Source organism: Zootoca vivipara, chromosome 1 (assembly GCF_963506605.1).
Source record: "Zootoca vivipara chromosome 1, rZooViv1.1, whole genome shotgun sequence".
NCBI lineage: Eukaryota > Metazoa > Chordata > Lepidosauria > Squamata > Lacertidae > Zootoca > Zootoca vivipara.
This window is the reverse complement of record NC_083276.1, coordinates 84688273-84714561: the sequence shown is the minus strand read 5'-3', so window position 1 is coordinate 84714561 and position 26289 is coordinate 84688273. Positions and strand designations below refer to the sequence as shown.

Below are 26289 nucleotides of genomic sequence, written 5' to 3'. Positions count from 1 at the left end.
CAAAGGCAGGTGTGGCTCAGAGAGAGTGAGCACCTTGGCCATTTACATTAGGTAACAACATTAGTTGTTGGGAATGGCAAGCAAGAAAGGGCTGTTAAGAATATAAAAAGAGCCTGCTGGATCAGGCCAATGGCCCATTGAGTCCAGCACTCTGTTCTCACAGTGGCCAACCAGATGCTTGTGGGAAGCCCATAAACAGGACTCAGTCACAAGAGAACTCTCCCTTCCTGTGGCTTTCAGCAACTAGTATCCAGAAGCGTTTCTACCTCCAACCATGGAGGCAAAGTGTAGCTATCATGGCTAGTTGTGCTTATGTTCTGTTTGAGGGCTTCCCATAGGCACCTGGTGGGCCACTGTGAGATAGGAATGGAGGGGAAATTTGATTGAGCTTTGTATTTATACTTCTTCAGGTTCAGGGAGACCAGAGGGGACGGGAGCTGCCTGTTGCAGCCTGACCCATCACTGCTTCATGGCTCCTCTCCAGCCTCTGATTCTGCCTCTGATTCTGGACTGCACTCTGCCACAGCCTCTTCCTGCTCACTAAACCCTGTTGCCTCTTCAGCTTCCGACACCTCTTCCTCCCAGTCTGCTCCCTCTGACCACTCATCACCATTCCACCACCAATCTCCTGGCTCCGAGCCTTCTTCCCTGGGGGGCTCCCAAGCTGGTGCCTCCCACCATGGCTCTGCATCCAGCCAGTCCTTGGGAGCCTCAGGCCAGCCCCTCCTCAGCCACCCTGCTTTCTCCAAGCCATTGCCAGCCCTGCTTTGTAGCCCCCTTGATTTTTTTTATTTTTCTGGCTGGAATTGCCTTTGACCTCTGATAATGCCTCTTGCTTCTGTGGCTGGAGGGTAAGATGTGTATGCAAGTGTGTGTAGAAACTAGTCTACTTCACAAAGGTGACATTCACACCTGCTGCTCTGTGCACTTTTGCCTCACTGGCATGTGCCCCTTGGAAGGTTGCCCAAAATGTGGCCCTTTGACAGAAAAATATTCCCCACTCCATGCTAGCACATCAGCAGGCAGGACTGGAGGAGTTAATAACAAAATACCAGCCTTTTCTCTTTTTTTTAAGGTGAGGCTTGGCTGCACACATAATAATCCTCTGGGGACAGTCCCTCCCCAATACACAAGTCCCTAGCTATGTTTGGTGTAACCAAGGCCCCGGGAGGCTTAGCTTGGCTTTCTCTGTGAATTGTGTGTTGAGTCCGGCGGTAACTCAGAAACCATTCAGGCTAAGCTCCGTGTCCATCTCTAACAACAAAGCATCCCTCATGCCTGGAGATGGGCTATGGAATGTTATAAAAGGCAGGCGCTGCAGGAAAACCCTTTGGTTCCCATCCTTCGTCCTCTGAGCTCATCGGCGCCAGGTCGAAGAAGACATTTTGCAGGATGGTGAGTCTTGCCTGGACTTGTCAGCTGGGCTGGAGCAGCAAGGGAACAGCAGCCCCACGCGGCATAGCCGTGTGGAGGCCTCCCTTGTTTTAAAGATAGTGCCGTACAATCCCAGTGCCCTTCTAATGGGAATGCAGGTGCACTTAGATCTGTAACCAGGGTGTCGTTCGAAGTATGCAAGGTGTAGGGAAAAGAGGATAAAATAAATTCACAGCGTAGGAACAGGAGGGAAGAGGAGTTAGCACTCTTGATGGTGGGATGTTTTTACCAGCTTGCTTCCCATTTTTCTTTTTGACTCAGCCTCAGTTCTGGATAATGGGAAATGCTAACACTATGTTTGTATGTTTGTTTTTAATGAGAGGAAGGGAAGCTTTGGAGGTACATACTGCTACACACCACCCCAATCTCTGAAAAGTGAGAGATTCCAGGAGTTCCAGACCCTAATCTAGGGTTCAGTTTCCTCGGAATGAGAGACAGCGGAGACTGTGGTGTCTTTAGGATGTATGGTTTCTTTACACAGATAGAAAACCTGAGCCTATGATGGAGAGGCTCACAGCATTAACACCCCAAGAGGGCTTTCCTTCTCCCAGAGCCACAGCCTTGGATTCATACAGGAATCAGGCATGGCTGTGTCTCTCTTAACTGCCCAGCCCTCAGCCTGCTGCATTTTGCCTCTACCTCTCACACACAACTCCTAACGCTGGCCTTTGTCTTTCAAACTACCAGCGAGTTTTGGGAGGGGAGGCATCCTTTTGTGATCTGGCATGGAGCCACTTCCTTTGTTACCTTAATGACCCATACTTAGAGGACTGTTTCAACAATTTGAACCCCTGTTTAGATTTTAACACTTGCCAGATCCGGGAATTAGAAGGGTCTGGGGCATGCAGCCTACTCCTCCCCACCCCCCCACTCATAACAATACTATGACAATACACTAACCTTGGTATGCAGCCCCCTGAGTAAAACAAACAAACAAACAAACAAACAAACAAACAAACAAACAAACAAAGTTTTTTTAAAAAGAGCTTTTATGGTGTAGTGCAGCCTCCCCCAACTTGGTGCCCTCCAGAAGACTTCTTAGTGCCCAAAATGATTAAACTCATGACATGAGAACAAGGTGTCAGCATTTCCTAGCCACTGACTACTGCAGGGTTAAGGTGGAGTTGTTTGAGGGGCAGGGAGATGATGTGCCAAGGTGTTAGAGCCAAAGAACACACCCAAACCAGGAAGGTGGTTCTTGCTCTGGCAAAAAGTCAAAGTTCCGGTCTAGGAGCACCCAGTGGCTATCCTTGAGCCTGAGAATACAGTACTCCACTGCCCAGAAAGATGCACTAATCTGCTTTTTTGGTGGTTTGCCACAGGGGGCAGTATTATACAGGGCCAGGGTGTGGGTGGGAGTTTCCTGTTCTACTGCTGGTAGCCCCTGACATGTAGCTTCCACACCAGTGATGGGATCTGCCCCTCTTTCCCCAGCGTGAGTGCATTTCCATCCACGTGGGCCAGGCTGGTGTGCAGATTGGCAACGCATGCTGGGAGCTGTACTGCCTGGAGCATGGGATTCAGCCGGATGGGCAAATGCCCAGCGACAAAACCATCGGAGGTGGAGACGACTCCTTTAATACCTTCTTCAGTGAAACCGGAGCTGGGAAGCATGTGCCTCGGGCTGTTTTCGTGGACCTGGAACCCACTGTGATCGGTGAGGGCTTCATATTAGGGGCAGAGTCTGACCAGATCCTCTGTATTCTGATTGGATACTGATCTGAGGTGGCCCAAGACATTCTGGTGGCTGCCATGGTGGCAAAAATATAATAACAGATGCTTAAGAACGTCCTGCCCTTTAATGGTATCCCAGAGTAGAATTCTTAACCCTGCCTAATGTTGGCCTGAAGCAGCTTGAATGAACCGGTTAAAGAACCACATGGATCCATAGCATTCATTCATTAAGAATAAAGATCGTTCTTTAGTCGTGAAGAACAACAGGGTTGTTGTGAGCTTAAAATGGGTTGGAGTTCCTTGGAGGAAAAGTGGAATAGACATGGAATAATAAAACAAATGGAAGTAGAAAACAGGCAAATTTGGTGCTAGGAACCCATTTCAAGTTTGTGTTGCCACACAAGGGCATTTAAAATGGCAACATCCTCCCAGATTTGTCTATATTGTCACAGCATGTCAACAGGAGACAGCAAAGACTTTGGAGTGTGGCTTTCTATGGGAAATGTGCTTGCTGTGTGGTCAATGTCTCTGCATGTCTATGGTGGCACATTGGCTAGCTGAGAACTCTCTAAATTTGGTGAAAAGGTTCTCGGGTCAGGGCTGAACCCGTATCATACTCTCAGCTATTGAAACCGAATCCCCATCCAATCTTGGTCTGTCAGCAGAGTAGGCTAGGAGACAAGAGAGGAGAGGAAATGACTTGACCTGCTGTTTGCTCTGCAATCCAGATGAGGTTCGGACTGGCACGTACCGCCAGCTCTTCCACCCAGAGCAGCTGATCACTGGCAAGGAAGATGCTGCCAACAACTACGCCCGTGGGCACTACACCATTGGCAAAGAGATCATTGACTTGGTGCTGGACAGGATCCGGAAGCTGGTAATTGGGCGTGAGAGACCTGGGGCAGGAAGGGGCTGGATCTGCTTTCTGGAATCTGGAAGGAGTTCTGGTTAATGAACGTGGAGGGGAGATAATGAGTGGCTTGTGTTGATGCTGCACAAGTTCAGCTTCCACTGCCTCACTCAGGGAACTATAGTGCAGAAGGCTTATCCACACCTAAGTTTTGCCCCACGCTTTCTAGGCACAGTTCCACATTTTCCTGGTCTGTGTCTGAGTGCTTCCCTGCCCCACTGCTTTCCCCAGGAAAACCTGATCTTTACCGCTGAATCAGAACAAACAGTAATTCAGATTTTGCCATGGATTGCTGTTGGCTCCAATTTGGTAAAGAGAGGAGCCAGGTGTGTGTGTGTGTGTGTGTGTGTGTGTGTGTGTGTGAGAGAGAGAGAGAGAGAGAGAGAGAGAGAGAGAGAGAGAGAGAGAGAGAGAGAGAGAGAGAGAGGGAAACCTATAAAGTCTGGACCTGTATTTAGAAATGCAGAGCAAAGCTAAGTGTGGATGAGCCCTAAAATGAAGGTGACAGAACTAAGACAAGCCTTTTACTATTGAAGAGCAAGCAAAGGCTTATCACCAGTCTTGCAGCTTGAACTTTGGATCACCTGACTTTGTATTGACATCATGTGATTGACAGGTGGGCAGCCGCAACCACCTGTCCAAATAAGTTGTGGAGGGCAGGCCCATATTGGATGCCTGAGTTTAAGCAAGCCTGGGTACTGTGAACACTTGAGCGCACAGTGACCTGTGGGGGAGGCTCTTTCTCTGCTCATGCAACAGCCAGTCTCCTACAATGGTGACACAATGGCCGTCTGTCATGAGGACCGATTCTCCACAGGTAATGTAGCAAGCACACCTTTGCTGGAATGAAAACATTTTAGATCCTTCCTACTGCCCAGATGATCAATTGGTGGGGAAATCTGGTTCAGTTTAATTCGCGCTGCATGAACCAAAACAAAACACTTCTCTGAAGTTTCTGCTGCAGTTCTGCAACCAAATGATGTGTGCAAAAATGCACACATGAGGGGGGAAATGTGCATAAAATGCATGCATTAGTGAAAGCAGTGAACAAAAATGCAATAGTTTAGGAAAAGCAGCTTGCCAAAAATTGTGTCTGTTAGTCAAAGCAACATATATTAGGAGCAATCCAGCCCAAAATGCTGGTGAATTTTCATGAGGACTTAAAAAAAATATTCAGCAACCTCACTGAATCTAAAACTGGTGAAATTAGAGACAGAGAGAAGTGGAAGTTAACAAATTCATCCATCCCAACTGGCCAGCAATAGGGCTAAACTCTAATGCTGAAATGCAGAGACTTGATTGTGGCGGAATTGGGAGAAAATAAAGCAGTGGTTGAGAAAGTTTTGGAGGACTCTATCCCATTATTCCACCCCATTCCCTAACCCCAACTGACCATTGCTTGGTTTGTTTCCTGCATTCCACAGGCTGACCAATGCACAGGACTCCAGGGATTCCTCATCTTCCACAGCTTTGGGGGAGGCACTGGCTCAGGATTCACCTCCCTGCTGATGGAACGGCTCTCGGTTGACTACGGCAAGAAGTCCAAGCTGGAGTTCTCCATTTACCCAGCTCCTCAGATATCAACAGCTGTGGTTGAGCCCTACAACTCCATCCTCACCACACACACCACCCTTGAGCACTCAGACTGTGCCTTCATGGTGGACAATGAAGCCATCTATGATATCTGCCGCAGGAACCTGGACATCGAGCGCCCAACTTACACAAACCTCAACCGCCTTATCGGCCAGATTGTGTCCTCCATCACAGCCTCGCTTCGCTTTGATGGGGCGCTCAATGTGGACCTGACGGAGTTCCAGACCAACCTGGTGCCCTACCCTCGCATCCACTTCCCTCTGGCCACTTACGCCCCGGTCATCTCTGCAGAGAAGGCCTATCATGAGCAGCTTTCTGTATCGGAGATCACCAATGCTTGCTTTGAGCCAGCTAACCAGATGGTGAAATGTGATCCCCGCCATGGCAAATACATGGCCTGCTGCCTGTTGTATCGAGGTGATGTGGTGCCCAAGGATGTCAACGCTGCTATTGCCACCATTAAAACAAAGCGGACAATCCAGTTTGTAGACTGGTGCCCCACAGGCTTCAAGGTGGGCATCAACTACCAGCCCCCAACTGTGGTTCCTGGTGGGGACCTAGCCAAGGTGCAGCGGGCAGTGTGCATGCTGAGCAACACCACCGCCATTGCTGAGGCCTGGGCCCGCCTGGACCACAAGTTCGACCTGATGTATGCCAAGAGGGCTTTTGTCCACTGGTACGTAGGGGAAGGCATGGAAGAAGGGGAGTTCTCCGAGGCACGAGAAGACATGGCCGCCCTGGAGAAGGATTATGAAGAAGTGGGAACAGATAGTATAGACGGTGAAGGAGAAGAAGAGGAAGGTGATGAGTATTAGCACAGCTCAATCTGTGTATTGTGGGGAATTAAAGTGTCCATTGCCTTGCCACTTGGGGATTCCCTTCGCAAAATAAAATATTAACTGTGTCACAGAAATGTGGTGTAGTTTTCTTCTTGACTCAACAGCTGTTTCCTTGGTCTGCTGGCCTATAAGCATCAAGAAGTCACACGCCATTCCTGAAGGTTACTACCTCTGCTCAAATCACTGTCCCACATGGGAGACCTAAGTCCAATCCATATTAGGGGTCTTCTGTGGTACTGTGACTCCTTGTTTATCATGATGCCCTTGACAAATGCCCCTCCCTGTAGAACTACTGCTACATAATTGGCTAATACAATTGTCAGCAGCTTCACCAAGACAGAATCTACAGGGAGAAGCCCTGACTGTTAAAACCCATGTAAATGTTGTAGAAAAGCCCCATGACACAATCCTATGTTAGTTTATGAGACTGGCTCTCCAGTGAAGGACTGGGGAACCTGTGCCCTCCTTTCACTCAAGAGATTATGGGACTCCGAATCCCATGAGCCCTAGCCAGCATAGCCAATGGCCAGGGATGATGGGAGCTGTAGTCTAAGAACAGCTAGAGAACCACCATGTCTCCCATCTCTGCTCAGTCTGTAGGATTGCAGTCTTTGTTATTGCAGTTTATACAGATGCAAACCAAAGAGGGCTGAAGACACTTTGTGGTAAGGAATAAATTCACTGATTCTGCAAGATCCCTTCAGAATCACAACGAAATCCAAGGGGCTTCTGTGGAATTCATTTCTCTGCTGTTAGGAAACCCAAATGGCTGTGTTTGAGCTATCAAGAGAGGCACCGGGGCAGAATTGTCTTTTTGTTTCTGACATAACTTGGGACAATAGTTGTTACGTGACAAAATTCCTTGACATTTCATGGTGGTGCTATGCTACTCACACCTTCATTTCAAATAAAGATCTCATCCAGCAAAGCTTACGCAGATTCCCTGATTGCCATCAGCTTCCAAGGCACTGTGTGAGTCAGGAAACTTGGTTGTGGTTGGCATAGGAAGCAATACCTACTGGAAGAGGACACTATCACTGAGCTTCTCAGGCATAGTTTGGGTAATTCCCAAGTTCTCACTAAGGCTACGGAAAACTACCACTTTTCTCTGACTTCTTCAGCAAGTTTATATGCACTAACCTTCGACAGCCGCTTCCCCTTTTCCTTCCCTTGGGCCTAATATCTCCTGTATCTGAGTTTGGCCACATCTGCAATAGAGTTTTAAGGCACTATGACCCAACTTTAACAGTTATGGCTTCCCCCAAAGAATCCTGGGAACTATACTTTGTTAAGAGTGCTGAGAGTTATTAGCAGATCCCGTTCTAAAGCACATCAAAGTGCAAGTAGATAAATAGGTACCACTACAGCGGGAAGGTAAACAGCATTTCCGTGTGGTGCTCTGGTTCGCCAGAAGCAGCTTTGATTTGTCATGCTGGCCACATGACCTGGAAGCTGTGCGCCGGCTCCCTCGGCCAATAACGCGAGATGAGCGTCGCAACCCCAGAGTCGGTCACGACTGGACCTAATGGTCAGGGGTCCCTTTACCTTTACCTATTCCCCTCATAGTAAGGTTACAATATTTTTTTCAATGAATTTTTTTTCAACTTCAGTTGAAGGGGATGGATTTTGTCAGGGGACTGATTTGTAAATCTGGGGGCTGTCCCCGGGAAACAATTTAACATAGGGCTACAATTTAAGGATCAGTTCCTCTTTCCAGGAAACCCTGAAGCCCCACATCAAGGCAACTTTGCAGAAAGAGTCCTCTTACTGTAATGATCCAAACACTTTTTCTTACATACTCCAGAGAAGCATTTATGAACCAGAAGCGCTAGTAAACATTGATGGATTGCCACAGTGAAAGGGTCAAAGGTGAGACTGGGATGGTGAAGGAGCAAGTACTGGGAAAATAAAGTATGAATTCACATGTTCCCAAAAGTGTGACCCTTTGTAGGTTCCCTCCCCCACCCCACATCCTTAAGGAAAGCATAAAGCTCTGATGTCACAATAACCCCCAACTTCCCATTGGCTACTGAAGTTGTTGATCAGTAGGGGAGGAGGGAGCAGGTTTGGGGTGATGGTAAGCTCTTGCCTCCCCCAAGACATCAAGTGCCCAGCTCACCATCAGGTGGAACAAAGAACAAGGGCAACCTCTGGATAAACTAAGGTATATTGAACCTAGGTGATTTTAAGAAGTTAGAAGAGTATCAAATGATGATGGGGAGCAGGATTGAACCCTATGGAAACATGGCTGCCATGGGAGGGGCCAAGGGGGCAGCCCCCATCCCCCAATGAACCATAATCCACCAATTATTAGCATTCCTTTTTTAAAAGGGTATGTTTCTATAATTTGTAGAATCTGAGATAAGAGGTAAAATGTACAGGCACTACTGTATTCTCATTTGTGAGAAATTTCCCTGCTCCCATCTTTTAGATATGCATTTACATTTGTATATGGAGTATTTTACTTTGCCCTCACCCCATTTTATTCCCCTGTGGATATCCATGTGGGAAAAAAGGCGGGAGGGGAGGGGGGATGAAAAGCTGGCATAAGGAGACAGGAGAACTTGAGGTCAGAGGGATTGTTAAAACAATGGGTCTTTATGGATAACAGTTATTGTAGAAGAAGATGTCCTGACATGGGTCAGGCCTAGTAGTTGTGCACAAGAAAAGTCCTACCTTGGTCTCTGAAATGGAGGTTTTAAAGTCTCAAAAGGTCAATATAAACCCACAGGAGGTTGTAGACTCTCCTTCCTTTTTAAGCAGAGGTTGGATAGTCATCTGTCATGGATGCTTTAGTTGAGAAACTTGCATTGCAAGGGGTTGGACTAGATGACCCTTGGGGGTATATTCCAACTCTACAATTCTATGATTCTGTCATATACCATACATGAGGTTCCCAGGCAGTCTTCCATCCAGGCACTGACAGGGCTGCTTAGCTTCAGGTGGTGACCTCATTGCCTTACACTATAACTTGTTCCATTCTGGAAAGCCTTCCATCATACAGATTCATTCATTGTGTAGCTCAGGCATCCCCAAACTGAGGCCCTCCAGATGTTTTGGCCTACAACTCCCATGATCCCTAGCTAACAGGACCAGTGGTCAGGGAAGATGGGAATTGTAGTCCAAAACATCTGGAGAGCCGAAGTTTGGGGATTCCTGGTGTAGCTCCTCCACTGATCTTTCCCTACTGGACCTAAGAAGAACCCAAACTTAAGTTAAAACTAGTATAAAACCCCAACATTTCCTGGTAGATCCTCCGATCGGTACTGAGATAAGTTTGGGATGCTGTTGCTCCTCCATGAGACCTAAGAGCACCACAGACTCAGCGTTCATTCATTTCCCCTGTGCTAGGGAAAATTTGGTGGCCAAAGGTTCCTGCCATTTTATCAAGTTTCCTGTTTGTTCTGTGTGGTAGTCAGCCTATTTATGTAATCATGCTAGTGAGCAAATCAATAATAAAGCAACAGAAGTGCCCAGAAACAAATAGACACTACAGGTCCTCTTCTGAGCGAGACAACATTTGACACTCACAGGATAACTTCTCAAGCTTCATAGAATGACGCAAACCTGTAAGTTCATATGCATGGCCCATTTATGGTTACAGCTGGGACAGCTATGTGAACAGGACCCAAGAGAAATTGAGGATCCTGTTCACAGATAAACAATTATGACACATAGTACCTGATGTACTATCATTTTGGCCATGCCCTTCCCTTGGACATGTTCTTGACTTATTTATTGAGGTGGCATTGGTATCTAGTTTGTGTTGCTTGGTCAGTTGGGGTCTGGCGGTTGGACAAACCCTGTCTTTGAGCGGGAAGGTTGGCCAAGAGGGCCTCTTGTACTCCTCCATCGCAGCAATTTAAAAAGGCATGTGTGCGCACTGCTTTCCAAATAAATAGGAGCTGAAAGTGGAGAAGTGGATTCTTCAAATTGGGAAACAACCTGGTGAAATTCTGAGTCGATATATATATATATATATACAGCTTTACCTGCTGGGAGGCAGATCATCACTACCTTGTTCATTCTCCCTTTGCAGTGGGGAGTTCTTGCGGGCTGGATAGATTTTGCGGCACCTCATTCTGTTTCCTCTCCCCCTGCAGAGCCCTTTGCCCACAGCACCCACCTCCTGCTGTGCTGTAAGGAGCAGTGCAGCCAAGAGTGCGGCCATGGTCAGCCCTAGAAGCAGCTCAAGTTGTGTGGACGCCTTTGGTGCTTCCAGAGACATTGTTCCCCTTGCAGCCGCTCTTTCCCCGTTTCTCTGCTACTGGTTTCTGCACAGGACAGGCGAATGGATGCCGTGCCAGACTATTATAAGCTTTTAGAGATTCCCCGGGATGCCTCCGACAATGATATTAAAAAGGCGTAAGTCTTTCTCTTGAATTCTCAGCGTTCTTCTCTCTTTTGTCCGCAACTCAAGCCGTGTGTGAGGCAGGAAAAAAAGATTCCTGATGCCAGTTCAATTAACACGCCACACAACATTTAATACATGACAGCACACCCCTCAACCATCCCCATTTTTGGTGGGGCATCCTGGAATTACAGAAGCCATCCCAGCTTCTGGCCGGATTCCGAAATGGCCTGTTTTTTCATCTGCTGCTCTTGTGTGAGTCAGCTGGCTTGCGCCAGAGCACCAAACCAAAATATGCTTTTTTTTTTGTTTCGTGTGCTTGTGTGTGAGAGCTTGTGCTGGCTCCCGTGAGAGCTCAGAACAACAACAACAACAACAAAAAAGCATCCTGATTTTGTTCAGCAGGATGACAGAGGGTATGTCATAGCGTATTTTCTTTAATATAGAAAATGGTGCTTTGGCAATTGCATCATGGGCTGTTCCCCACTGGGCCACCAGACATGTTTCAGTGGTAAACAGGCAAGCAGTGCTTTAGAGCAAGAACAAGAAAGGCCCTATTAAACTCAGCTTACCTTCATGGTGACTGTCCACCGTCTATAGATTTCATAGCTTTATGGATTGGGGCATTGGATTTTGGGGGACTTAAGACACATGGTCAGTGCCTGGTGATCCAGTGGAGAGCACCAAAATAGCAGCCGTGGCAGAAAAAGTATGTGCTGGGTCTGGCTGAGGTGGTGTTTGTGCATAGGTGGGTGGCGCATAATTGGCACAATGCCAAGGATCCCCCCAAATTCTTGTGCCAGTCTTGCATGGGTATCTGGTTGGTCACTGTAAGAACAGAAATCAGGACTACATAGGTGTTTGGGCTCTTTTTACGTTCTTAACTGGGATTTGCATTGAAGGCGGTTTATTGTTGCAGAAGGTGCTGTGACGCTCAAATACTGCATTCCCTTTCTCTCCTGGGTCTGTGCAGGTACAGAAAGAAAGCCCTACAGTGGCACCCGGATAAAAATCCAGATAGGAAGAATTATGCTGAGCAGAAATTCAAAGAAGTTACAGAAGCTTATGAAGTGTTGTCAGACAGTAAGCGACCAAGTTCATCTTTCTGCCACTGACTCTCTCTCAGATTATTTGGGATCCCATAGGCTTATATATCTCCCTGGACTTTGGGACACTGATTTTCACATCCCCTGTAAGCCAAAGTCACTTCATTGTGACGGCTGTCTCTCTGGAATTTCCATCTTTATTTTCGATTACACGTCTAGACCAGGGAGTTGATAGCAATAGACATGGATTATGGGGAGAGGCCTTTTTTTTTTGTAAACTATGGAAAATTATTACCTGGCAGGTTTGTTATCAGGGTTTGGCACTGCCAGGCATCTGCCAAGGCCCACATTCTATGAGTGGCTCCCACTCCTAACCTCGGGAGCCCCTTAATCCAACTCCTGCTAATTCTCTTCGCTGTCATTGCCTGCTCACCTGCCCAAACCAAGTGAGAAAGGACAGGAGCAAAAAGAAGGAGCAGCCTTGTTCCCTCCATCTGTGGCAGTGGTGCAAATTGGGCAGAGCACATTCAAAGCACACAGTTCCCTCTCCCCCCAAAAGAGCATGGGAACTGTAGTTTACTCCCCAGCTGAGCTAAAATTCCCAGTGCCCTTAACAAACTGCAAGGCGGGATTCACCCAACAAGTGAAGAGGCAGCAGTAACAATGATGAGAAAGAGACTAGGCTACTCAGGGTCTCCTTAAACCTGGAGCCAACATTGTTACCTGCAGAAGCCAGGTTTCATATTGCAGAGCCAGAGTATAGCTTCTAGATGCTGCAAAGATTACCATTTTACTTGTGAACTTGCCAACTTAGTCCTTCCTTTCTTCAGAGGCCAAGCGTGAACGTTATGACTGCTATGGGGATGGAATCACAGCGGCAGGTAAGAAATATATTCTTTCTCTACTATTTCACACATCTTTCTTCTAAGGCCCATGAACCTCACATATAGGCTAAGATTTGCCTGTCCATGTTATAGATTAGGGTCAACCCTAGTTCTCAACACATGCTACGGTTTTGGTTATTTGTGGTATGAAAGGAGAATGCAAGTTGCAAAGGAATTCCTAGGCTGCCTTATGCAAACCAGTCTGGTTGGCTTAGTGAAGAGCAAACCTAATGGTGACAAAATGTGTCGATGAGCCATTGAGGAGAGGAATCCTTTAGTCTAGAGGGTGAGATGTTACCCAGGTGATGGGGTGTATGTTTGAGGGGACAGGAAAAGGGATTTTTCAAGCAAGGGGTTTCTGGGAGAGAGAAGGAAGAAGAGGAGCTGGGATCTATCTTTGAGGGAAGCAGCCTGGAGGTTGCTTGTGCTGCTGCCTCTGGAAGTCCGTGTGCTGTAAGATCTGGATTTATTTCGTGCAGACTGAAGGTGTAAATAGAGGAATAAGCCATATTTCTTAAAGCACGACAGTCTCCCCCATGTCTTCCATTCTCCAAAGGGACACAGACCCTGTGTGTGTGCCTGGGACCCTATGGGCTTTTGCCACCACTTGGCAGAGAGGGGGTAGGCATCCCGCTTTTGTAACAATATTCTTTCTGAAGTGTAGGTGGGTTCCCACAAGGCAAGAAACAGTGGAAACAGCAAGAACCTTTATTGAATTAACAGAATGGGACAACAGGCACGAAGCAACTGCTTATACAGTGGTACCTCAAGTTACGAACTTAATTCATTCCGGAGGTCCGTTCTTAACCTGAAACTGTTCTTAACAAGAGGCGTGCTTTCGCTAATAGGGCCTCTTGCTGCCACTGCGCCACTGGCACACAATTTCCGTTCTCATCCTGGGGCAAAGTTCTCAATTTGAGGTAACTCCTCCAGGTTAGTGGAGTTTGTAACCTGAAGTGTTTGTAACCTGAGGCATTTGTAACTCGAGGTACTACCGGTACTGTATACATTTCTGAAGGCCCGGGCCACTCCCAAAGTGATTGGCTGTCTAAACTTCCAAGCTGCGAATCATGACTCAGAGTTTAAGGGCCAATGACATAGGCCCAGACCCTGAAATGTTCAGTGATTGGATGTCATGTATCAAATCAGAACACAGGGGCTCAGACTCCTTAGTCCAGACTCAAGCTCAGACAAATGCAGACCACTGAATACATAACACTTTTCCTACTATTTCACACATCTTTCTTCTAAGGCCCACAGACCTCACATTTGGCTAACATTTCTCTAGCATCTTGTTCTGAACTCATAACTGGAGCCCACAGGAGCCCCCCCCCGGATGTCTTGTATTAAAACTCCCTGTGCGACCAGCTCACACAGAATCCCTTGTGCTGAGTGGAGAGGTGGGTTTCCTTGAGTGTTTCACAAATAAGCCCCAGTCACGGACTACTCATCCTGGCTACACAGCCCTGCTCCAGAAAGGGAAGGGGCTTCCCCATTTTTTTCTTCATAAAAATTATACAGTGGGAGCATCCCAGGACTTCAGTGACGTGTTTGCAAATCATGTTTACTACCCCAGCAGTTCCTGAAGGAGATGATTTGAAATTCACATTCCGCAGCCCCTGGGAGGTTTTCCGAGAGATGTTTGGCAGCTCAGACTCTTATGCTGGTAAGCGTCATTCTTCTCTGGATTGTGTTTTGAGAGCTAAGATTTAGACTTTGTTACTGAAGGGTTGTTATTCTATGTTGAGATAACAGGCCACGGTCCCCGGGAATAAAGAATTTCAGGATCCCTTGGCCCCACTCAGCCCTTTCCTCTTGGGTATCTGTCTCTAAAACTGTGAATTCTGTCCTTTATTGTTTGCAGTCTTCCTGTGGTTCCCACTGACAGGAGATCCACTCAGCCACTGGAGTTCTACCAGGCTGAACATGGACCATAGCTTGGTGGAAAATTAGACTTCAACAAACAAACAAATTTCTTTGGTAGATTCTACAACTACTAACTACTAATGCAAACATCATTTTCACTGTGGTTGCTTCTATTTTGTAGTAGCAGAAGTCATTGTGGCTGGCAGTAGTAGCAGTAGTTGTATTTCATTTCTATTATTATTATTTTATTTCATAGTAGCAGCAACAGAATTCCATGCATTTAAAGTCTGAGCATTCCTCCACTGTTACACTCAAATCTGGGACGACTGATGTAGCTTTTACAAAGGCCAGTTTTTAAACACCTAAAGAGGCTCCAAAGAGGAATTTGACAATAAGGGGAGATGATTCCAAACAGATAGAACAGCAGTGAGTGGTGGAGGAGGGTGCAATAAAAGAGAAAGGAACTCCAGGATTGCAATGACTTAAGTTTGCACCTAAAGCCACTTGCTGTTGCCATGAGTTGAATTTTATCCCCACTCTTCTGCTTTCTTAGCCAAAAAGGAAGAAGATGTCCCATGGTACTTACGAGGCCCCTTATTTTCTATCTCCATTTCAGAAGACTCAGGTAGGATGTTACCACCAGCCTTTAAATGTGAATCCCTCTGTCTAACCTGGAATGCTTCTGCCATTCTTCTGCCTTCTGATCGGCTGTAACCTCCTCTCAGCTTTTCTCCTTCTGTTATGGGAGATGTTAGGAGTCCTTCCTTTCCCCTCCCCGCCAAACCTTTCCTTGTTGTGGGGGCTGACCTCCGTTTCTCTAGTAGCTAGTCTGGCTCTCCAGTTTTCTCCAGTTGAGCTCTGAACCTTTTCTCTTGCTGCTTCTGCTAGTCAGTTTGGCACAGTAGACAGAACGCTGAATTTCAACAAAGGAGGAGGAGATCTTTTTTCCCCTTCAAATTTCTGCTTAGCCATATCATGGGCCAGTCTTTCAGTCACAGGTGATTGCAAGGGGTAGGGTAGCAGGTTCCCCCTCTCTCCAATGTTTTCCACTACTCCACTTTTCAATCAATGTGTATTAGGGCCCTTTGTAGCATGGATTAAATGCGCAGAAAGCCTACATGTTGTTAAAGAAACCTTGTTTCTGTTCTCCAGGGATGGCCCTATCATTAGGTAGAGTGAGAGCTACCTCTGGGCAGAGAGTGGACCCAGCTGTGTTCTGCATGGCCTGGCTTGCACCCTCTCTGTTAGCCTTCTCCCTCGGGGGTGGCAGACCCTCCAAGTGTCCCTGTTTTCCAGGGATGTCCCTGATTTAGAGAAGTTATCCCTGTTTCTGGTTTGATCCTGGAATGTCCCACTTTCCCTTAGTAGAGTGATGGGCACAGGGCCGGTGCGTCCATTTAGGCGAACTAGGCAATCGCCTAGAGCGCCAAAATGGAGGGGGCGCAGGCCAGCCTGCCCAGGGCCGTCCTAGCCCTGGGCAGCGTCACTCCGCCGCTTCAGCTGAGCAGGCGGAGGCGGCACAGCCCGGAGGAGCGTGAGTTAGGCATTCTGGCTGCCGCGCTGCGCCCTCCCTCCAGCTGACCGTCACGCCCTCCGGCAAGGCCAAGCGCGGCGGGCAGCCAGAGGGCGCAACGGGAAGCTGGGAGTTGTGGCGCTGCGGGCTGGAACGCTGAACTCGCGCTCCGCAGGGCTGTGCTGCCTCCGCCTGCTCAGCCCGCTGCTTTGGGGCAAACCATGAGGGAGGGCTCCGTTTCCCTCCCTCGCGGCATTGCTGTGAGGGAGGGAAACTGAGCCCTCCTTCAAGGCTTTGAAGCAGCAAACTGCCTTGGGTAGGGGGGGTTGTCCTGAAGGAAAAATAGATAACCATTCTTTGGAGGATACTATCTGATGGGGTGCAGGCATGACTGGCAACTGGACAGTAGCACAGTGATAACCTCAGCTGCCTGCTAGCATTGGTCATGAGTTCCCAGCAATGAATTTGTCGTCTTCTTTTGCAGGTGTTTCAATAACATTTGGACCCAAAAGATCACTATGTTTCTTCTCTCTTGATCCCAAAGTCTTCAGTTTAAGAAACATAATAAGCAGGAAAAGGTATGAGTTGTGCCTCAGCTGTCCCTGAATGCAAGGCGAAGCAGAGGTGGGATGGCCTAGTAGCTGCTGGTCAACAGAGCTAAGCAGTGGTTCAAGGCAGAGGCGCATGTGCACAAAAAGCATTAGCCTACCAGCAGGGAACTCCCAGCAGAGAAGCCCTCAGAAAACCTAGGGAACCTCTCTCCCCAGCATCTGGCAATGAGATGCCAAGGGTTATGCAGGCCTGAAGGGAAGCTTTTAATGTTTAATAGATTATTGTACTTTAATATCCTTCTGGAAGCCACCCAGAGTGGCTGGGGAAACCCAGCCAGATGGGTGGGGTATAAATAATAATAATAATAATAATAATAATAATAATTATTATTATTATTAAGCCAAAAAGTACCCAGAAAGATGTATCCTTTTATGGAACAAATCTGAAGGACAGAACTAAATCTTTATTATTATTATTATTATTATTATTATTATTATTATTATTATTTCATAAAGTTTGTACACTGCTTGATTATATCACAACCATACTTGAAAAGATACAAAAATTAAAATACTAAATCAGATGAAACTTACCTCAACCTTCTAAGCATCTGGGTTGCTGGGTTGTGGTGGGGATACATGGCTACCACAGATCTGCATTTCCCCACCCTCACCCCAGGATCTGGTAAAAGCTGACATGTGACAAGATGTCATCATGTTCAGAGTTCCCCTGTTCCTCCCTCACTTCATTTGCTGCTGCTGCTTGCAGGGGATGTGAAAACTGTGAGTATGGTGGTGCCGTGCCTTCTGCTGCTAGGTAGTAGCTGGAAGACATGAGCTATAGCCCCATAACTTCTAGAATCTAAAAAGGCCATGGATAGATTTTTAAAACAGCATCGTTGTGGTAGATGGGGAAAGGATGTCCATCTGTTTGCTTTCCACTGGGTAACTCCTGTGTGTTGATTTCCCAGGTCTCCAGATAAAGATTCTGAACAAGTAGAAGCTAAGGATGATAGAGAGCTAAAATCTGCTGAGGCTTCAGGTAGGAAGAAACGATTTGGGGCCACAGTAAAGTTCATAGAGCTCAGAATTATTCTAGAGCAACCTGTTATTCACAGGCAGGTACAGAAGAAAGTATGAGGCCTGAGTCTTTTTATCCTGGCTACAGATTACACTTTTGTATTTGATGTTAAACTATCATCTTTTAACACTGTACCAACAAATCCTAATGTGGATTAGACATCCCCTTCTCCATAAGTAAAGGGGTAGGAGTGAACCACCCTTTAAGCACTGTAAAGTTCATTGTTGAAACAATACTCAGACTCTCAGCTCAGGGAAATCTGAAAGTTAATTTATGAAATCAGCACATGGTCTCAGCCAGGGGTCGGCAAGGTTCACCTCACCTGGGCTGGTTCACTCCAGCGGAGATCCCTCTGTGGGTCAGATCACGCACATGCATGAGTGCGCATGACTGTGATTTCCAGCGTGATTTCCAGACGCGTTTTTCAATGTGTGAGCATGTGCAGACACAATTTCCGGCACTGCGGAAGTGAGTCCCTGCGCTGTGCTGCGATGGTTTAGCGCAGTGTGCAGGGACTCACCGAGCAGGCGGCACGGTTCGGGGGAGGCTCATGGGCTGGTTAAACGACCCCCATGGGCCGCTTATGGCCCATGGGCCTTAGGTTGGCGACCCCTGCAGCATTAGTTCAAACTACAGAGTACATCGTTCTAACACATGGATAGGCATAAGCACAGGCATCGTCCAAGCAACTGACATGATGCTCCTGCTCTACTTTTAAAGTGTGTGTGTGTGTGTGTGTGTGTGTGTGTGTGTGTGTGTGTGTTCATGCAATTCTCATTCCAAGCAAGAAGGCTGAGCTTGGGAGCATGCACCCTTACAGGGAGAAGGAGCTGTCCATGCAGGTGCATACAATGGCACATCTTTGGCCATGTGACCCGAGTCCAACACTGACTCTTCCTCCATCTCCGCTTCACCTGGCTCCACTGATTAGCAAGCCACCTCCTCAATTACTCTGGTAGCTTCATTCTCAGAAGGCGTGGTAGGGACTGACTCAACCAGCTCCTCTCCCTTATTGTGACATCTGAAAACAGTGGGGCGAGACCCTCTCCCAAGTCACTGCCTGAACTCTGTCCACCCCAACTTCTGGATCATTCTCTGGCATTCCCACCCCATCCTGCCTGGCAGCACAGGGCCCATGACACCCGCAATCTCTGACTGTTGGCTATGTTGTCTGGAGCTGATGGGAATTGCAGTCCAGTAACATCTGGCGGGCAGCAGGTTGGGAAAGGCCGTGGCTTGCTGTCTGATACGTTCTTGGTTCATCTTAGAGATAATGATGGGTCATTTGAGCAGTCTTATGAAAAAGTCAAAACTATGTATAGGGACAAGTGCTGGAATTCTGTGACTGGAAACCATTCCAGTCTTCCCCCACCATGACTGAGTTCTTCCAACTCTTTGGTTAAGTACCTCAGCATCAGTAAGTCTCTTTCTTGATAGGGGAATGAATGAATAAAACAAGCAGGGTCTTTTACTTCCTAGTGCTGGGGACTTGTCTAGTACAGGGGTTATTACCCTGTGGCCCTCCAGAGGTTGTTGGATTTCAACCTTCACCAGTCCCAGCCAGCATGGACGATGGGAATTGTAGTCCAACAACACCTGGAGGTCTACAGCCTAACCATCCCTGGTCTAGATGGAAATTTGTTCCCCACCTGCAGTGCCCTTTCTATTGGTGGAAGTATTAGGAGTGCTGAACCTTGTCTTGGGAAATGAGTTGCTTATTAAAAAGAAATAACCCAACGGCTATATGTATGTATGTATGTATGTATGTACGTGTGTGTGTGTGTGTGTATGTGTGTGTGTGTGTATATATGTATATATGTGTGTATATATGTGTGTGTGTATACACACACACACACACACACACACACACACAGAGTGGTACCTCACAAGACGAATGCCTTGCGCAACGAAAAACTCGCAAGACGAAAGTGTTTTGCAATGTTTTTGGTGACTCGCAAGATGACGTTTTCTATGGCTGCGCTTTGCAAGACAGGGTTTTTTTGGCGGTTTTTTTTTTGCCGCGGCAGACCGCGCTTTGCAAGACGAAATTATCACAAGGCGAAATTATCGCAAGACGAAGAGACTCGCGGAACGAATTAATTTCGTCTTGCGAGGCACCACTGTGTGTGTGTGTGTGTGTGTGTGTGTGTGTGTGTGTGTGTGTGTATAATATTTTATTAGATTTCCTGTATTACAATTTAGAATACTCATTTAAACATCCTTAAAATATCAATGACTTCCCGTCTTCTCTTTCCATGGTTCATTTTGCATATCATAAATCCCTGCATATTTTACATAAACTAAACCATTCAGTATTCCATTTTACATCCATCAAAACGTATTTACACTGTTGAATTTATCTTAACGCTGCCAGCGTTTTCAAGTGCCCAGTCCCCCCCAATATATTCAATAAACATTTTCCAATCTTCTCTAACCATGTGTTCGTCTTGTCCTCGCATTCTATATGTTAAGTCTGCAAGCTGTGCATATTCCATCAGCATAAGTTGCCATTCTTCTTTATTTGCGATCTTGCTCGTTTTCCATAACCCAACGGTTTTTGTTTCTGTGGTTATTGTAGGTGAAAACGAAAGCAACAACATAGAAGCAGTGGGCAGTGAAATACAGACGGAGTATGAGTCGGTCCCAGAATACAAGGAGAATGATGGAAATGGATTGGGGCCGGGGTATGATGAAGATGATGAGGCTCCTGAGGGATTTGAGTCCTACGACAGGTGGAAGAACCCATGTACTGTCTATGAGGTGGTGAAAGATGAGGTGCCTTCAGCCTATCCTTCGTCTTCCACGTACGAACCGCAGTATGGATGCAGTTCTTACACGGCTTATGAGATGCCTTCCAGGTGCTCATCTCCTGTGAAGAAAAATGGAGCCCATTGTAAATACACAGCCTCTCCTGTGTACGAGTCACAAAATGCGTATGAGTTTTCTACCATATATGACCCTCGGTATAGCTGCAGATACTCCCCCATTTATGAGTCACAGTACGATGATGACTTCTCTCCATCTGATTCGCCATACATATATGAGACCTCTGGACCAAAGTCTCAGTACAGGTTCGACAACTCTTCTTTGTATGAATGGCAATACGGCTACGATACTCCTCCAATATACGAAACGCACTATACCTGCAAGGACTCCCCGGTGTACGAGTCTCCATATGATTGCGAGTACTCACCTGTGTATGAGTGGCCCCCGCAGCAGAATGAATCGGAGCTTAAAGATGCCACGACTCCTGAATTTGAGTTCCCTACGGGTTGGAATAACCCTCAGAGGGAATGCATCTCACATCCCAGATGTGGCTACTCCCACGACCCTCTGGATCCATCTTCTGGAGATGCTGAAGATGCTCAAGGACCTGCTGGCTACAGGCCGGCTTCTGGAAGCAGGCCGTCTTCGGGTCGCAATGAAGCATCACCCGCCTCCCTTAGGGGGACAACTGGAAGTACTCCGCCAGCTGTGCCACCTGAGGAGCAGGGTCAGGGACCCAATGGAGGCAGGAAGCAGCCAGTGGAGAGCTCGGAAGGGCTTCTGGGAGGCATGAGGAAATTCCTGGATGGAACGAGGAAGCTTTTGTGCAGAGGGCACCAGCCTTCCAAAGAGCCCATTTCAGAAGGAGACAAGTGGGCAAGCAGTATGAGCCAGCTCCCCAACATAAACAACCCACCTCAGAGAGGGGCAAGGCAGCTCCATACTGGAGGCAATCCTTTCCTGTGTGGAAACCATATATTTGTAGACCATTCCAACTGGCCCAGAGGGGACAGGAATCCATGCGTCGGCAGAGCAATCCATGCACACATCCCAAGAGGAGCCTACTGGACAGGAGGGGGAATGACACCTCATCTCCCAGATATCTCTGGCAGGCTCCTGAGCAGAGTAAATAAGATCCCTGGCAGGGGCAGTTTCTCCTCTCCCCTGACCTCCCCTTCCAGCTGCTCCTATAACTCCTAGACCAAGGAGAACCTTATAAATCCCCGGAAGCTGGAGAGATGCATAATAAAGGGTGGAAGTGAAAAATTTTCCAGGTTGTGCTCCGCTGTAATTTCATTTAAAAGCCAAGGACATAGAAGCTGCTTGAGACTAGCCTGCAAAGTCCTGGAAACTACTTGAAAGAGTAAAGAAGGTAGGGAATGATCATTGTGCTAACAGGTGGTGCTATGTTCCAGATTCTGTGCCAGCAAATCCCAAGTGTTGCAATTTGGAAAAAACGTTTGTAAATGGACCACATCTGCAGTTCATTGGACACTTCACTGGCATAGCTTGCTGGCATTAGAGGCCATTTCTGTTTCAAAATTAAAAGCATTTTCTGTTTACTCTTGAAGACTGAAAGCAAAGGTTTGGAATATAGATAAGTGGGGGTGGATGGAGGGGGTGGATTAATGTAATGATCTGTGGTTCTATCGTGGGATGAAAACCATGGGTGTAACCTCTGGATGCCCTGCACACCTCATTGTTTCCGACATTGGAACAGCAGGGGTTCTGTACTAAGTTCTGTACCATGAACACAACTATGTATCCTATATTAAGTGTCGGGTATATCACACAGTGGTTGGGATTTTCTCTGAACTACTTTTTTTTAAGGGGGAAAAACATTATATGAATATATACAAAAATACCCTAACCCATACATTCTTTTACAAATTTGATATTATTATCCTAATATGAATATTAATGGTCCACTAGGGACCCAGGTGGCACTGTGGTTAAACCACTGAGCCTAGGGCTTGCTGATCAGAAGGTCGGCGGTTCGAATCCCCGCGACAGGGTGAGCTCCCGTTGCTTAGTCCCAGCTCCTGCCAACCTAGCAGTTCGAAAGCACGTCAAAATGCAAGTAGATAAATAGGAACCGCTACAGCGGGGAGGTAAACGGCGTTTCCATGTGCTGCTCTGGTTTGCCAGAAGCGGCTTTGTCATGCTGGCCACATGACCTGGAAGCTATACGCCGGCTCCCTCGGCCAATAATGCGAGATGAGCGCGCAACCCCAGAGTCGGTCACGACTGGACCTAATGGTCAGGGGTCCCTTTACCTTTACATTGTGTATAAATTCGTTCCAAATATTGTCGTATTTATACAAGCAGTCAGTTCGTTCATAGGTTGACCTACTATTTAAAAATAAACAGAGACATGTCATCAAGACTGAGGGGCCATGTCTTGTCTTTACTACTTTTATAATCTTCATACAGCATCATTCTATATCTATAGTGAATGAAAGTGGGATGGTTTTAGAGGCTTCTTTGGACAGATGATTATGTCTAGTGCAGTTCCTTTGTCTAGTTCCTGACTCAGAGCTGATTGACTACTTGGGAAAGATCACTGCAGATCAAGAAAAGGGGAAGTAATAATGTGTTAGAGTCTGGGTAGCCAACATGGAGACCTCCAGATGTTGTTGGACTTCAATTCCCATCAGCCCTTGCCAGGTCGGCCAAAGGTCAGAGACGATGTGAGATGCAATCATCTATGAACTGGGAACTAGACAAAGGAATTGTACTGAGACGTAAAACACAGTTTAGGAAAATCAGAAAACTATCTGCCCAAAGAAGTGAGCCTTCTCATTGGGAGGGACAGGGACAAGGACAAGGACAAGGAGGGGCACACTTTTTCTGGGGAATTTTTCATCTTACATAACAGTATCTGTGGGAAGTTAACAAAAAGAGGGCCCCAAGGATAGTCATTGCACCTCAGATTGGAAGTAAATGCCTTAATGGGCATTCTTGCTGCTAAAATGCATCTCTCAAACAGGCTTATGCTGCAATCCTATGTACACTTAAAAGTTGAACACAAACCTCTGTATAAATGTGCATAGAATTGCACTGGTTGTATTGATAAGATGAGAAGGAATTAACATTAATCTATGGCCTGGTCTACGCATGTCACAGACAGAGAAAGGAATGAAGCAACAGAGTTCTGAGGTGGATTCATTTATTTACATATCTATTATTATTATTATTATTATTATTATTATTATTATTATTACTATATTGCTTTACTCATAGAAGTGACTCAAAGTAGCTGACAAGCACAACAGAAGTCGTAAAACCAATTACAATTAACACATTAAATGAAAACCTAAAAAACAGAGCTGTACAACTAAGAGACAAGAGCAGATCCTGCCCCACCAAAGAGACCACATCACATAAAATACTTCAAACAAGGCCAATAGCCCAGGAGAAAGGAAAGGTTTTGTCTGGTGCCTAGCACCAGACAAAGAGGATACCAGGTGAGCATCATTGGGGAGAGCATTCAAGGAGCAGGGAGTCACCACTGAGAAGGCCCATTCTCATGTTGCCACCCTCTGGATTTCCCACAGAAGGATGACAATTGCAGGGTCCATGTCAGTTCATATGGGGAGGAGTGGTCTTTGAGATACTGGGGTCTGAGCAGCTGTACTACTAAAGGTGGGTGGGGGAAAGCTTCCTGAAATAAGAAAATGAAGACAACAAGAAGCAGACAGAATTAGAACCATACTCGTTGATAAAAGAGTTTAGTTTCTACATGCAGGGCACTGTGGTGTTCATTTATAAACATGGCAAACCATTAAAAAATGGCACCCCCACCTGCATTCTGAGGTGGTTCAGTCCACTTTCCCACCTCTGAGACGGCTGCTTGACTCTGCCGTGGGCGTAGATGTGCAGAACCTGATAGACATGGGGCGTGGGTAGGTGGTAACAGAAAAATTTCTCAAAAAGCAGAAATAGCCCACCCCTGTTTGTGTGCTGGAGCCTCAGCCTGAGATTTTACTCTTTGTCTTGGAGATTCCAAAGAGTCAAACTATATGTGATGTGAAAGATGTAGGATCTCTCTCCCTGTCTCTGTTTAAACAAATTCACAGCAGCTGGTTGAGCAGTTAAAAAGGGGGAAAACACATATTGTTACAATAGCCACCCCCAATCTCTGCTGAGCAGTAGGTAGCCAGATTCCAGGGAATCAAGGTGTGGAGGAGTCTGTTCTGTCTTTAACAAATATGGTTTATTCTACACATATTTACACCGGAAGCGTTCAATGGAGGGAGTGCAGAGTTTAGAGCATTCACATCTCGAGGGGTTTGTTCCCTACAGCAGTGCAGCATTGGAGCCTAAGGAATCCTGCAAACCGTTCCCATGCCTCTGTCCTAGCCTGCCAGAATGGTTCTCCTTCAGCCTCTGCATGGAATTTTACCTATTTCCTGCTTCTCCTTCCCCTTGCCAACCAACTCCTCCCCTTCTCCCTGCTTTTCCAAGCCTAGTTTTAAAAGGTGACAATTTTCCTGTGTGACACCATGCTCATGTTGCCCTGGCAACCTCCCCCTCAGTTACCTGTGTCTTTTGTAGATGGCTTAAGGCAGGACCACCATCTCCTTCTGCCCCTCTGTCTGTCAAAAAAACCCCAAACTCAGTGTGTCAGCTCTGGTTAAACCCCAGCACCCAATAACCTAGAGGGGGGAATCATCTGGCACCCAGGAATATGGGGGATCCCTGCTCCCTCACTAACTCCTTACTATACATTTTCTCCCCATGCAGGTTTTCTAAAGAAAATTTCCCTCACCACACCCCTGCCACCTGGTATAGCACCTGTATGTTTCATACTCCTGACTGGAGCAAATAGCAGCTGGGTGTGCATCTGCCTGTGTCACTACTTTCATTGAAAAAGATTGCAGGCAGGGAAGATTACGCTCCACTCTCCCATCATAGTCACTACTCTGATCTGAACCACCATCTCCCCTGCAGCTTTTATCAAAGGGGAGGTTCTGTTTCTGGATGCCCCAGAAGACATCTAATGCTCTGAAACTTGAAATTGGAACCCAAGAACCCTAATGGAGGGTGACAATGGGGTGGCAGTGTTGGAATTCATGATGACACGTAGCAGGTGGATTGTGCAGATGTTTCCTAGAGAAATTGGCATGGGAGTAGCACCATCTTCTCTTGCTGTTATACAGAAGCACCCACTCTAGGAAGCTGTGCTTCGGTCCTCATGACTAGCATCATCTTGGAAGTACTTCTGTTGCCTGCCAGTGCCTTTCAAGCATGAGTGGGTGGGTGGGAATAAGAATTATGGATATAATAGTTCATAATTATGGATATCATAATTATGCAAGATCAGCAGCACGGGCCAAAGGGCATCCTTCTCTTTCTTCCTCCTCCATCCCATGTGTGGTTAAATTTATAATCTCCCAAAGTGAAAAATACAAAGAGATGACATCATAATCGGCTGGAGCATCCCATTGGCTGCTGCTGCTGCTAATCAGCAACGGAATTGGATGCTAGGTTGCTGCAGAGTTCCTTTCCCTGTCCCTTCCCATCTGGCAGCAACTGGGCCTGTGCAGGTGTGAACGGACACCTGCAAGACCTTAGAACTGTGCCCACCATGCAGCCAGGACAGTTCATTCTTTCACAATAAGGTAGGCCTGGTCAGGTTGCGAATGGGGTGGCGGTTTACAGCGGGTAGGTCACTGTGAGAAAAAGGAAACGTAGTAGAGCGGTGACGCTGTCCTTAAACAAAGAATGTTCTTTTACACTTGCCAAGAGCGGAGGTCTTTCCATTCTTCTGGGGCCCTT

At 46.8% G+C, this 26289-nt stretch overlaps 2 protein-coding genes across 2 annotated transcripts; both read left to right on the top strand.

Moving 5' to 3' along the window:
* Window positions 1-1276: 1276 nt before the first annotated feature.
* LOC118090761 (tubulin alpha-1D chain) lies at window positions 1277-6524 on the top strand. The gene is made up of 4 exons (XM_035126895.2): window positions 1277-1395; window positions 2869-3091; window positions 3837-3985; window positions 5443-6524. The coding sequence occupies exons 1-4, from the start codon at window positions 1393-1395 to the stop codon at window positions 6424-6426; spliced, it is 1359 nt and encodes a 452-aa protein (XP_034982786.1). The 5' UTR covers window positions 1277-1392; the 3' UTR covers window positions 6427-6524.
* Window positions 6525-10741: 4217 nt separating this feature from the next.
* On the top strand, window positions 10742-21708 carry LOC118082352 (uncharacterized). Its single transcript, XM_035109773.1, has 8 exons — window positions 10742-10815; window positions 11775-11884; window positions 12678-12728; window positions 14308-14397; window positions 15151-15222; window positions 16595-16688; window positions 17633-17703; window positions 20321-21708. Exons 1-8 carry the CDS (start codon window positions 10742-10744, stop codon window positions 21706-21708), a joined length of 1950 nt encoding a protein of 649 aa, XP_034965664.1.
* Window positions 21709-26289: the final 4581 nt, after the last annotated feature.

Bases quoted from the DNA above. Each gene is read 5' to 3' on its own strand.
- LOC118090761 (XM_035126895.2), top strand. The intron at 3,092-3,836 runs GTGAGGGCTTCA...TCTGCAATCCAG, and splicing joins CCTGGAACCCACTGTGATCG to ATGAGGTTCGGACTGGCACG. The intron at 3,986-5,442 runs GTAATTGGGCGT...TGCATTCCACAG, and splicing joins TGGACAGGATCCGGAAGCTG to GCTGACCAATGCACAGGACT.
- LOC118082352 (XM_035109773.1), top strand. From the start codon at position 10,742: ATGGATGCCGTGCCAGACTATTATAAGCTTTTAGAGATTCCCCGGGAT. The intron at 11,885-12,677 runs GTAAGCGACCAA...TCCTTTCTTCAG, and splicing joins TTATGAAGTGTTGTCAGACA to AGGCCAAGCGTGAACGTTAT. The intron at 12,729-14,307 runs GTAAGAAATATA...TTACTACCCCAG, and splicing joins GGATGGAATCACAGCGGCAG to CAGTTCCTGAAGGAGATGAT.